This window comes from Neophocaena asiaeorientalis, unplaced genomic scaffold (genome assembly GCF_003031525.2).
Source record: "Neophocaena asiaeorientalis asiaeorientalis breed wild unplaced genomic scaffold, Neophocaena_asiaeorientalis_V1.1 scaffold629, whole genome shotgun sequence".
NCBI lineage: Eukaryota > Metazoa > Chordata > Mammalia > Artiodactyla > Phocoenidae > Neophocaena > Neophocaena asiaeorientalis.
In genome coordinates this window covers 6,374,999-6,386,337 of record NW_020175468.1, presented here as the reverse complement: position 1 = coordinate 6,386,337, position 11,339 = coordinate 6,374,999, and the positions used below count along the sequence as shown (strand labels likewise).

The 11,339-nt window shown below is 60.3% G+C and overlaps 1 protein-coding gene across 1 annotated transcript in view; it reads right to left on the bottom strand.

Moving 5' to 3' along the window:
• ARHGEF1 (Rho guanine nucleotide exchange factor 1) overlaps positions 1 to 11,339 on the bottom strand; it is a 20,714-nt gene that overhangs the window by 2,897 nt on the left and 6,478 nt on the right. Inside the window, exons 5-21 of the mRNA XM_024768295.1 lie at positions 8,691 to 8,760; positions 8,010 to 8,192; positions 7,705 to 7,747; positions 7,247 to 7,493; positions 6,754 to 6,783; positions 6,378 to 6,477; positions 6,136 to 6,232; positions 6,025 to 6,060; positions 5,651 to 5,788; positions 4,801 to 4,906; positions 2,986 to 3,131; positions 1,397 to 1,543; positions 986 to 1,068; positions 642 to 767; positions 422 to 536; positions 202 to 302; positions 15 to 92 (exon numbers count right to left, since the gene is read on the bottom strand). Of these exons, the coding sequence (XP_024624063.1) occupies positions 15 to 92; positions 202 to 302; positions 422 to 536; positions 642 to 767; positions 986 to 1,068; positions 1,397 to 1,543; positions 2,986 to 3,131; positions 4,801 to 4,906; positions 5,651 to 5,788; positions 6,025 to 6,060; positions 6,136 to 6,232; positions 6,378 to 6,477; positions 6,754 to 6,783; positions 7,247 to 7,493; positions 7,705 to 7,747; positions 8,010 to 8,192; positions 8,691 to 8,760 (1,846 nt within the window). The remainder of the gene's footprint in view (positions 1 to 14; positions 93 to 201; positions 303 to 421; positions 537 to 641; positions 768 to 985; positions 1,069 to 1,396; positions 1,544 to 2,985; positions 3,132 to 4,800; positions 4,907 to 5,650; positions 5,789 to 6,024; positions 6,061 to 6,135; positions 6,233 to 6,377; positions 6,478 to 6,753; positions 6,784 to 7,246; positions 7,494 to 7,704; positions 7,748 to 8,009; positions 8,193 to 8,690; positions 8,761 to 11,339) is intronic.

Sequence of the window (11,339 nt, the reverse complement as noted above, 5' to 3'; positions counted from 1 at the left end):
GGGGGCGGGGCCACCTTGAACTCGCTCAGCATGGGGTCGCTGCTCTGCCGCAGGTGGGACAAGTCCAGGCGCCTCTGATAATCCTTGAGCCGCTGGGGCGGGGCGGGGAAGGGAAGGGAGTGTCACGGCGCCACGCCAAGAGTTGGAGCCGGCCCACAGTGACCCCGACGGGGACAAGCCGGGGGTCCTGCCCAGGCTCACCAGCAGGTCCTCCATGTCGCGCACGGCTTGGTTGACGTGGTGCAGAATTTCCCTGCAGCACTCAGCCGCCAGCTCCACTTTCTCCCGTTCCGCGGGCTCTCCTGCAGGCAAGGGGAGACCAGCCCCGGTGAACCCCAGCCCTGGAAGCTCCCAGTGCCTAGGCCAAGGTTAGAGGCGAGGGGGCGGAGGCCCAGCAGCATGGGGCAGGGCCTGCGGCTACCTGTGTTCTGCCCGATGCTGTGCAGGAGCAGCGGGTACTTGGTCAGCCGCTGCATCTCCGTGGGGATCATGTCCTTCAGCTGCAGGCGGCGGCACCGGGGGCGGCTCTCGGCCTCCTGCAGGGACGGCAGTGCTGAGGTGGCCCTGCTGCGGCTGGCCTTGGGGACCAGGACGCCGGCCCCCCTCCCCTGGGACCCTGGGGCCCAGACCCCCCGCCTCACCTGCACAAAGGCACAGAACCGAGGCTCCTTGCGCTGTTTGGCTTTGAGCTGCTCTAAGGCAAACGACTGGCGGCTGCAGAAGCGGGAGGAGATTTTCTGGAACCAGGAGCCCTCGGTACCATCAAACTACAGCAAGATTCAGGCCAGGGAGGGTGTCTCAGGTGGGATTGGGGGGAGCGGGGCCTCACATGGGGATGGCAGCCTAGACAGGAGGACAGGTTAGGAGCCCAGACCCCTGGGTCTTAAAGGGGTTGAAAGCTTGAGACCTGGTCTCCTGGGGCCTGCATTTCAGGTCCCCTGCCAGGAGGAGGGGGCGGGGTGAGGGTAAGGGGGGGCACGCTCACCTGGGCCAGCAGCACATCCCCGATCTCCTCGATGAGGTAGCCACTGTCCTGCCTCCGCTTCATCATGCGATCAAGGAACAGGGCTGCGGGGAGCAGGGAGGAGAGGGGGCGCCGTCAGGGCCCGTGAGACCGGATGCAGAGCTGGTCGGGAGCTGGTGGCGGGCGGGCGGGGTGGCCGGGCTGCAGGTGGGTGTGTCTGATCCATGGGGCCGGTGGGCCTGTCCCTCCCTCCCTCCCCACCACCTGCCTGTTGATGATGTGTCCCTAGAATGTGAGCTCTGGGGTTCTGGTGTGGGGCCGTCCCCAGAGCTGGTACAGAGGCTGCCCGTGAGACCAGGCTCCAGGGTTTGTCGTTGAGGCAACGAAGGAGAGAGCTGGCAGTGGGACGTAGGGCCACAGCCCTGCACTCACAATGCACCTCGATGAGCTCGTCCAGGCTGGGGAAGATGTTCTGTAGCTCCTCCAGGGAGAAGAAGCCCCCATCCGCCATGGGCTGGTAGAAGAGGTCATACAGCACCCGGAGCATGCGTACGTGGGCCGCCTCTGTCACCAGCAGCTCTGCAGGGCCACCGGGCAGGAGGCATGGTTGGGGAGCGTGCAAACTATGGGGGGGCACTCTCAGAGGCAGGCTGGGGAATGAGGAGGGGACGGGACAGGGATGATTCTCTCTGGGTGGCGTCACGTGCCCCTGAAACAGCCACTGAGAACTCCTCAGCCCCACTGCCTTTCTGTTTTGGCTGGGGCAGCCAGACAAGGCGACCAATGGTCCCAGTTTGCCCCGCACCATGGTTTTCCCGGGACATGGGATTTTCAGAGCTAAAACTGGGACAGACCCAGGCAAACCGAGACAAGTCGGTCTCCTCACTGCCTGCAGCTGTGTTTTATGTCTAACCGTCCAGCAAGTTTTCTCAGGCTCAGTTTCTGGCACAATGACCCCCTCTCTGCACAGGTTGATGGCCCGAGTTCCAGGGGCCCCAAAGGTCCCCGGAGACTAAATGTACCATTTTGTGTGTTACGTATGTATATTTTTCTGGTGAGAGAAACCGCTATGCTGTCCGACGTGGTAGCCACGAGCCACACACAGCTCTTCAAATATTGCTTAATTAAAATGCAATGCAATGCAAAATTCAGTTCTTAGTTGTACTCACCACACTTTAGGCACTCAACAGCCATTATGTGGCTGGTGGTTACCATGCTGGAAAGCATAGACATTGCATGTTACCATCATTCCAGAAAGTTCTATTGGATAGTACTGCTAATGTTTGGATCAGATCCTCAGAAGGATCTGTGACCCAAAAAGCATTTATCTACTGCCCTAAAAATTCTGAATGAGAACCCTTTTTACTATTAAGTAATCTGTAAAGTAACTTCCAAATGAGCTTCCAAAAGGACTGTACATTTGCCAAACTCCCCTCAACACACAAATGAGTTGAAATCACAGCGCAGGATCGAAACAAAAACGATACTCCCGTCATCTGTCTGCTCAGAAGTAAGCGCCGCTAACGTATTGATTATCTTCCCAAACTTTTCTGGGTGGGAATCTTTTTGTCCCCCGAGCGCTGAAGACCAGTCACAACAGCGGCTGCAGCCGAACGCTCTGACCCTGGGCCCACCACTGCTGAACGTTTCACACCGATCATCTCACCTTCATCTTTGTGACAGTCTCTTGAGGTAGGAACTATCACTGCCCACATTTCCCAAATGAGGAAACAAAGGCTCACGTTAGAAATACCATTTTATAGACCGTGTCTGGCTCCTAACATCAACACTGTCCCGCACTACAAAAAATTCTTTGGAAATGTCACTTCAACAATGGCCGCATTTCCGTTCCATGGAATATTCCACAATTTACTTAACAAACGGTGCTCTGTCAGAAGCGGGCTGCCTTCAAGCTCTGCCCGGTGTAAGTAACACCGAGATGGACATCTCCCTGCGTCTGTCTGACTTTGTTGGAGCTGGGCTGTGTCCTCGGCCGCAGTGGCTTGGAGGGGGTGACTCACCGCTGATGACCTCCTGCCGCTTCACCTGGCTCTTGGGAAGGCTGTGCAGGGTGCCCGGGGGGACGAGCTCCCGCCAGCCGGGGGGCTCTTCTGGTTCCAGCTCTAGTCCCGATCGGCCCGGCTCCCCCTCATCTCCAGGCTCGGGGCTGTGGGACAGAGGCCTCATTAGGGCCCCAGCGCAGGGCATCCCAGAGAAGAGCCTTCAACTCTTTATAGTGTCCAATCCCATCCCCTAGGGCTGCAGACCAGCCCCCAGATCTGGAAAGAAGCCTCTTACCCCTCTCCTGTGACCATTGGAGGCCCTCAGTGACCTCAGCATCTGATACCCAGCTCTTGGTGATTCTGGCAAAGACCCCCCACCCCAGCCTCCCTGACTCTCCAGGCTGCCTCAGTGGATGGGGGGGAGGAGTGACGTACGTGGCTCGTCGGGCAGGGCCAAGCACGGCCGTGGCGGAGCTGGGGTCCATGTCCACGTCGCTCCGGGAGCGGCCCCCACCCCGGCCCTTAGCCCCGAGGCTGCCCCGGGAAGGCCGGCGGCGGTCACTCACCCGCAGGCTCTCCGAGCGCCCCAGACGCCCCGACAGCCTGGACCCCGAGGCCAAGGACAGAGTCAGGCAGAGGCCAGGACAGAGATAAGGAGAGACCAAGACAGGGACAGAGACGGGGAGAGACCAGGACAGAGATAGACAGGGACAGGTGGGGAGAGACCAGGACAGAGACGGGGAGAGACCAAGACGGGGACAGAGACGGGGAGAGACCGGGACAGGGACAGATGGGGAGAGACCAGGACAGGGACAGAGACAGGGAGAGACCAGGACAGAGATCAAACATGCAACAGAAGAGAAGAGAGAGTCAGAAGGACCAGTGTGACTTTGGGGTGCTGGGGCAGTGAGGGGGGTGGCCAGAAGGGATACTGAAATTGGTGGAGGAGGGGATGGGAACCCAGTATGGAGCACAAAACTGACCCCTCCCTTCCCTGAGGCAGGGGGATGGGGACAGAGGCAGGAGTTGAGGGAGGGAAGGGGGATTTCAATACTTAGCTCTTTGGCTTGAGGGTGGCGTGCCCACCCACCCCTCACAGGGGTGAAGGGGAGGGGGTGGCCCATGGGGAGAGGGGAGGGGCTGGGAGAAATGGGGGAGGGGCCAGCCCTCCCCCCACCCAGGGCCCAGGCACCCACCTCTTCCACCTTCTGGGGAGAGAGGGGCACAGGGTCAGAGGTGGACCCGGATGGAACCCAACTCACCTCCCCCACCCGCCAAAGGGTCCCCAAAGCAGCGGCACAAGGACAGGCAGGGGGCAGAGCCTGCCCCCCAACTGTGAGGGGGACAGGGCCCCCAGGCACAGAGCACAGAGGGCTGGGGGATGGAGGGAAGGGGCACTGGGAGGCAGGAGCAAGGCGGCTGGGCTGGAGGCTTAAAAGAGAAGGGGGGGAAAAAAAGAGAGAAGGGGGAAGAGATGGAAAAGTGCAGGGTGGAGGGTGGGGGCAGAGGGAGAGGGGCCAGGAGGAGCTGAGGGGAGGGAAAGCAGAGGAAGAGGAAGTGGGAGGAAAGGAGAGAAAGAGAGGGGGGAGGGGGAGGGAGAAAATCAGTGAAAAAGGAAGGAGAGGCAGAAGAGAAGGAAAGGGGAGATGAGGAAAGACAGAGCGGAAGAAAAAGGGAGAAGACGGAAAGAGGGAGGAGCGGGGCAGAGTGGAGACGGCTTGGCTCAGGGACAGGCAGGTGCAAGTGGCAGTGCGACCCCCAACACACACCCTCCCTGCACTGCATAAGCCCGGTCCTGCGCCCGGCACCTCCCCTGCACCCGGCCCTGGGCACCTCTCCGTGTCAGCACCCTCCTCTGTGCTCTCCAGGGGTGCTGCAGGCTCCAGGCTGGCTGGGCCCTGCGGGGGCGGGTCCCCCAGCTCCGGGAGGGCGTCAACACCTGTGGGGATAATGGGGGTGGGGAAAGCAAGGCTGGCTGGAAGGTCCCTGCCACGGTGAGACCCACACCCTGGGGGCCTCCGTTCCTCTAAAGCCATCCAGTGCCTGGCCGACACCAAGTGGCTGCTCTATACTTCAGTGGGAGACAGACAGACGGAAAGACCTCTGAGAACAGGGTCATGGGCAGGTGGGGTTCAGTGGGTGCAGATGCTGCAAAACTAGGGTGCCAGCCTCGCACTCGGGGAGGAGACTGGATGCCTCCACATCCATGCATTCTCCCAGCACTCAGCTGGGACTTGTGGGAAGAGAATGTACCCGTTTAGAGGTGAGGGGACTGAGGTTCGAAGAGTGGGGAGTGACTTCCAAGATCTAACACAAGTCAAGCGCAGAGCCAGGGTCTGAACCCGGGCCTGGCCAAGTAGCAGTCTGAGATCCAGCGGGCTGAGAGCCACCCAAGGAGTGTGAGACCTTAAGTTCATGGAGCAGCCGGGCTCACCATCTAAGGGGGGCTGATTGGTAATGTACTCAGAGAGGGTTCTGGGAAATGAAGCCGCGGGGGCTGATGGGAAACGTAGTCCAGGGAGGTGGGGAAACCTGCCACCAGAACAGAGGTGTGAGCTTGCGAAGAAAGCCGTGGAAAGGGTAAACCGAGGGAAGGGGTGGGTTATCAATAACCCTGGTGACCAGGGGAGGGAGGGCAGAGAACCAAGGGGCTGTTTTGCTGTGGGGCCCAGGAAACTCTCACCTGGTTCCCGGTCAGGGCTGTCCCCAGACAGAGGGTGCAGAGAAACTCCGGGGGTGTCCTGCCCAGGGGCTCCGACATTCCGGTCCCGGGAGGGCACCCCCAAACCTCCCTTACGTTCTGTAAGGCCTGGCTTCTCACCTGGGGAGGCAGTGAAGGACAAAGGGGAATATGAGAGTCCAGCGACTCTAATTCACAAAGGCCTGGGGATCCAAGATGCTGGCTCCGCCCCATCCTCCCCATCACCCAGGAGACCCCTACTCCACCCACAGAGCCAGGAGTCCCAGCCCCTCGCCCCTCCTCCCTCAGACCTAGTAGGTCCCCTGCCCTTCTCTCTCAGGTCCCCAGGATGGATGCTCTAGCTTCAGAACTATTACCATCAGCCTCAACTTTGAGGTGTCGAAAATCGGGGGCTGAAACGAGAGATGGGACCATGAGGTGGGGGCAGCATGGGGAAGTCGGGGCGGGGCTGAGGCTGGGCACCTCACCCTGGGGCTCTCCCCGGTTCCAGCGGGCGGCATCCAGGAAGCTGCTCAGTCCTTTCTTGGTCTTGGTCGGCTCTTCTGACCGCCGGTTCCCCATCACCTATGGAAGGTGGGGGGAGGAGGGGGCTGGGCATTTCTGGGCCGATGCCAACAAAGAGGGATCAGACCCCAGCGGTGCAGAGTCTCGAGGCTCCCTGGGGGTCTCTGGGGAGGTAAGGGCCAGGTTTGGGCGCTCAGGGAAGCACCTTTTTCCGGAAGAAATTCCTCCCCGACTTCTTGTCTCCACTCTTGGTCCGCACCCCGAGGTGGCGCATGTACAGGGTGATGGCACTGACCACAGCAGCACTGTGGGGAGGGGACGGTGAGGGCACACAGACACACACACTGCCACGCGCACTCCCACGGATGCAGGTACCCTGCTACCCTCACAGCTCCCCCTCCGTTCGCTTCCCACACCAGCCCCATGACCACTTCCTGCTGAGTATCTGAGGAAACGGGAGAGAGAGGGTTTTAGAGGATGCAGCCAGAGGTGTTGCCCAACGCCCAGGCCCCTAGGCGGCAGGCCCTCCTCCCTCGGGCCCAGAAAACCAAACTCCCCGCCGGCCTCTCTCCTTCCATCACCTCTTTTCCTCATCGTTAGAGATGGTGTGTCTGTAAGAAGAAGAAAGAAGTTTGTAACAAATTTGCTAAGCCTGGGGTCCCTGACCACCCAGCACAATTGTCCAGGTTCCTGTCCCCTCCAAAGTTGGCACAGGGAGAGAGGAGAGGCAGACGGGGGCGGGGGGGTGGGCGGCTGCTGCTGACGCATCTGCGAAGGACAATCACTGAAGGCCAGACTCTCACCCGGGGTCGTGAGAGTTGCAAGGACAGGACCCAAAGCCCAGGCCTGAATGCAAGACCGTGGACAAGACCCGGAAACTAGGAGGGACCGCAAAGCTGGGAAGGGAAGATGCAAAACCAGATGGACTAAAATGCCAGGGCTGGGCCCCAGAAGTCAGGGGAGGAACCCAAACGCTGGGAAATAAACGCTGCAGCTGCAGAGGGAGCCTGGAAGCGGAAGGAACGGGGCAGCAGAGGGCGCCCTCTGGGCTGCAGAGGGGCTGGTCCCACTCACTGCATGTCCTCCAGGTGGGTCAGCTGCCGCTCGGCCAGGTGCCGCTCCCGGGCCTCATAGGTGGCGCGGTCCCGCCCAACCCAGGCCCCCAGCTGGATCAGCTCCTGCTCCCAGGGTGTCATGCCCATGAGCTTCTTGGAGCGGAAGTCCTCCAGCTGCCGGCTGACGGCTGCCTGCTGGGTCTGCACCACCTCCTGCACGAAATGCCGCTGGACGTCCTCGGAGAGGAGGTCGGGCCGCGTGCGGTCTGCAGGGACAGCGGCCAGTTCCAGGGGCTGTGACTCCCCGCCCACCCTTCGACTCTGACAGCTATGCTTCCTTGGGCTGTGGGGGCCATGAAGAAGGAAGGACAATCCCCTGTCCCGGGAGCACGAGAGTATGGCCTCCGTCCCGGGGGTCTCCTGGCCCCCCTGCTAGAGAACACTTCCTCATCCCCGAATCCCCTCTCCTCTCCTTACCAAGTTCAAAGGCCACGGTGGGAGGGACCGGCACCCGCAGAATCTGCCGGGGAGAGAATGGAGTGAAGGGGAGGACTCGGCAGTGAAGGGGGCAGTGTTGGGATCAATGGGATGGCAGCCCAAGTACCAGTGGGTACGATGCTCTGAGGGGAGGGAGCAGTGGAGGGGGGGCCAGGCTGGCACAGGGTCTCCCCAGACCAGGCCGCCCTTCACGTTGCCCTCAGCAGGCTGCAGGTTGGGAGGAGCAGGCTGGCGTCCAGGGTGAAGGGGACGGGGGATGGGGCCCCCTCGAAGGTGTCTCTCACCGCACACTTGTCCAGGAAGCTGTGGCAGAAGTCGCCGAAGGCCTTCTTGGCCTCCTTGGGGCCCAGTGAGCCCAGCATGTCCGCGTGCAGGCAGCACAGCTGGGGGAGACAAAGCATGACCCATCCTCCTCCCACCCCACCCAAACCGCACTGCCCCCTGGAATGCCTCAGGGCGCAAACCCTCTGCCAAGTGCTCCCTGGCGTCCCCTATCCCCGTACCAGGCCCCCGCCTGCCTCCCCAGGCCACCACGGCTTTCGTTCATTTTCTCTCCTGTGAAGTGGTTCTTTGGTCTGTCTTCTGCTGCTGCTGCTACTAGCGCCTCCCCCAGCTACAGTAAGCGGGCTCGCTGTGTACCTGACGCTGTGCAAACCCTTTAGCCACATTAACCTGTTGAGTCATGGGGAGGACTACCGTTATCCCATTTTACGGATGAGAAAACAGCTAGTAAGTGACGAAGTTGGGACTGGATCTCAGGCAGCCTGTCTCTACTGCTCCCCATTGCCTAGCAATACCGTGAGTTACTTGAGGGCGTGTGTGTGTGTGTCTGTGGCAGGGGGTACGTTCTGATTCATCTGTGTCCCAGACAGGGCCTAGTACACAGCGGCACTGAGCACATAACCAGGAGGACAAGGGCACTCACTCACTCACTCACTCATCAAGCACGCCTTGAGGTCGCCTACGTGGGCAGCCCTATGCTGGGTGACACTGGCAATGCTGTGGGGCCTCCAACCTGCCCGGGCTCCTGGGGGACTGTCATCAGGTAAGGGACATGGTCTCAGTGTGCTAAGGACTCGCCCCAGTAATCTATGCCTGCCCCCTCCCCACACCCCCATAAAGCAAAACTCCATCAGAGGCCAACAGGAAGCAGCCCAAGGGACCACGACTATCTCCCGGCCCCTCCCCCAGCCAGGAAACAGCGTGAGGACAAATCTCAAAATGCCGAAGGCCATCTGGGTCACCTGAGCCGAACCTCTTGCCCTGGCCAGGCCTCAGTTTCCACATCTGTAAAGGGACACGGCAGGGCTTCCCTGGTGGCGCAGTGGTTGAGGATCTGCCTGCTCATGCAGGGGACACGGGTTCGAGCCCTGGTCTGGGAGGATCCCACATGCCGCGGAGCAACTAGGCCCGTGAGCCACAACTACTGAGCCTGCGCGTCCGGAGCCTGTGCTCCACAACGAGAGAGGCCGCGATAGTGAGAGGCCCGCGCACCGCGATGAAGAGTGGCCCCCGCTTGCCACAACTAGAGAAAGCCCTCGCGCAGAAACGAAGATCCAACACAGCAAAAATAAATAAATAGCTTACTAAACTCCTAGCCCCAACATCTTCTTTAAGAAAAAAAAAGGGACAGAGCAGTCAGCACAATCCCTGGGCTAAATTCCAGGAGTTCAAGTTCTAGAAACCCTCAGGCTCAGCAGGGGGACTCCCTTGCCCAGAGGGCCAGAGCCTCCATGCACGGAGGCGGCGGGGCAGCCACTTTTCTGGCAATTTCCTGATTGCCTGCCAGCTTCTGAAGCTGTGGTGTCAGTCGATACACTCTTCTCTCTGCACCCCCCAGGCCTTCATTGCCTAGCAATACCGTGAGTTACTTGAGGGCGTGTGTGTGTGTGTCTGTGGCAGGGGGTACGTTCTGATTCATCTGTGTCCCAGACAGGGCCTAGTACACAGCGGCACTGAGCACATAACCAGGAGGACAAGGGCACTCACTCACTCACTCACTCATCAAGCACGCCTTGAGGTCGCCTACGTGGGCAGCCCTATGCTGGGTGACACTGGCAATGCTGTGGGGCCTCCAACCTGCCCGGGCTCCTGGGGGACTGTCATCAGGTAAGGGACATGGTCTCAGTGTGCTAAGGACTCGCCCCAGTAATCTATGCCTGCCCCCTCCCCACACCCCCATAAAGCAAAACTCCATCAGAGGCCAACAGGAAGCAGCCCAAGGGACCACGACTATCTCCCGGCCCCTCCCCCAGCCAGGAAACAGCGTGAGGACAAATCTCAAAATGCCGAAGGCCATCTGGGTCACCTGAGCCGAACCTCTTGCCCTGGCCAGGCCTCAGTTTCCACATCTGTAAAGGGACACGGCAGGGCTTCCCTGGTGGCGCAGTGGTTGAGGATCTGCCTGCTCATGCAGGGGACACGGGTTCGAGCCCTGGTCTGGGAGGATCCCACATGCCGCGGAGCAACTAGGCCCGTGAGCCACAACTACTGAGCCTGCGCGTCCGGAGCCTGTGCTCCACAACGAGAGAGGCCGCGATAGTGAGAGGCCCGCGCACCGCGATGAAGAGTGGCCCCCGCTTGCCACAACTAGAGAAAGCCCTCGCGCAGAAACGAAGATCCAACACAGCAAAAATAAATAAATAGCTTACTAAACTCCTAGCCCCAACATCTTCTTTAAGAAAAAAAAAGGGACAGAGCAGTCAGCACAATCCCTGGGCTAAATTCCAGGAGTTCAAGTTCTAGAAACCCTCAGGCTCAGCAGGGGGACTCCCTTGCCCAGAGGGCCAGAGCCTCCATGCACGGAGGCGGCGGGGCAGCCACTTTTCTGGCAATTTCCTGATTGCCTGCCAGCTTCTGAAGCTGTGGTGTCAGTCGATACACTCTTCTCTCTGCACCCCCCAGGCCTCCCTCCCTGCCACTTCCATCAGTCTCCTTGTTTTCTGGAGGGATCTACCACGCATTTCCAGTACAGAGCAGTGCCCTAGGCTAAGTCCAGCTCCCAGCCTGCGCTGGGCTGCACGGGGTCTTCTTGGGACGGGACCCTGGTCCACAGAGCCCCCTCCAGCCAGTGTTGTGACTTCTCCCTCCCCAAGCCACCTGCTGGGTTCTCTAGACTCTGCAGGTGTCTCCCAGATGGCATGGCTCTGCATGCACACCTCCCCGGTATTTTCTGCCCTATAACAAGTTTTCCGGGTCATCCGTTACACTCCCTCTGCTTTGTGGGCTGCTTGTAGCAGTTTCCTTGTTTCTGGACCAGAGCCTACTGTGCCGCCTAGACCCGAGGAGGCTAACGGTTTTCTCCCAACCACCAGCTCTGAAGGACTGACTGGCGGCACGTGCAGAGAATTTGCTTTCCAGAGTCTGTGAAAAGGCGCTGTCACTGATGGGTGATGCTGCCGTGGGCACGGAAGGGGGCCGGGGGCATGGTTTCCGCCAGGCTGCTGGATTCTCCGTTGCTCTCCGAGACTCTGCCGTGCCTACCCTCCCGGGCTGCGCCCACTGCTCACAAATTTACACGGGGCACCTGCAACCTTGTCTGCATCCCGTGGTGGGCTTCTTGGCTCTCAAGCTGTGCGCTCTGGATCCCGCCTGGCTCATCCTCGCTGGCCTAA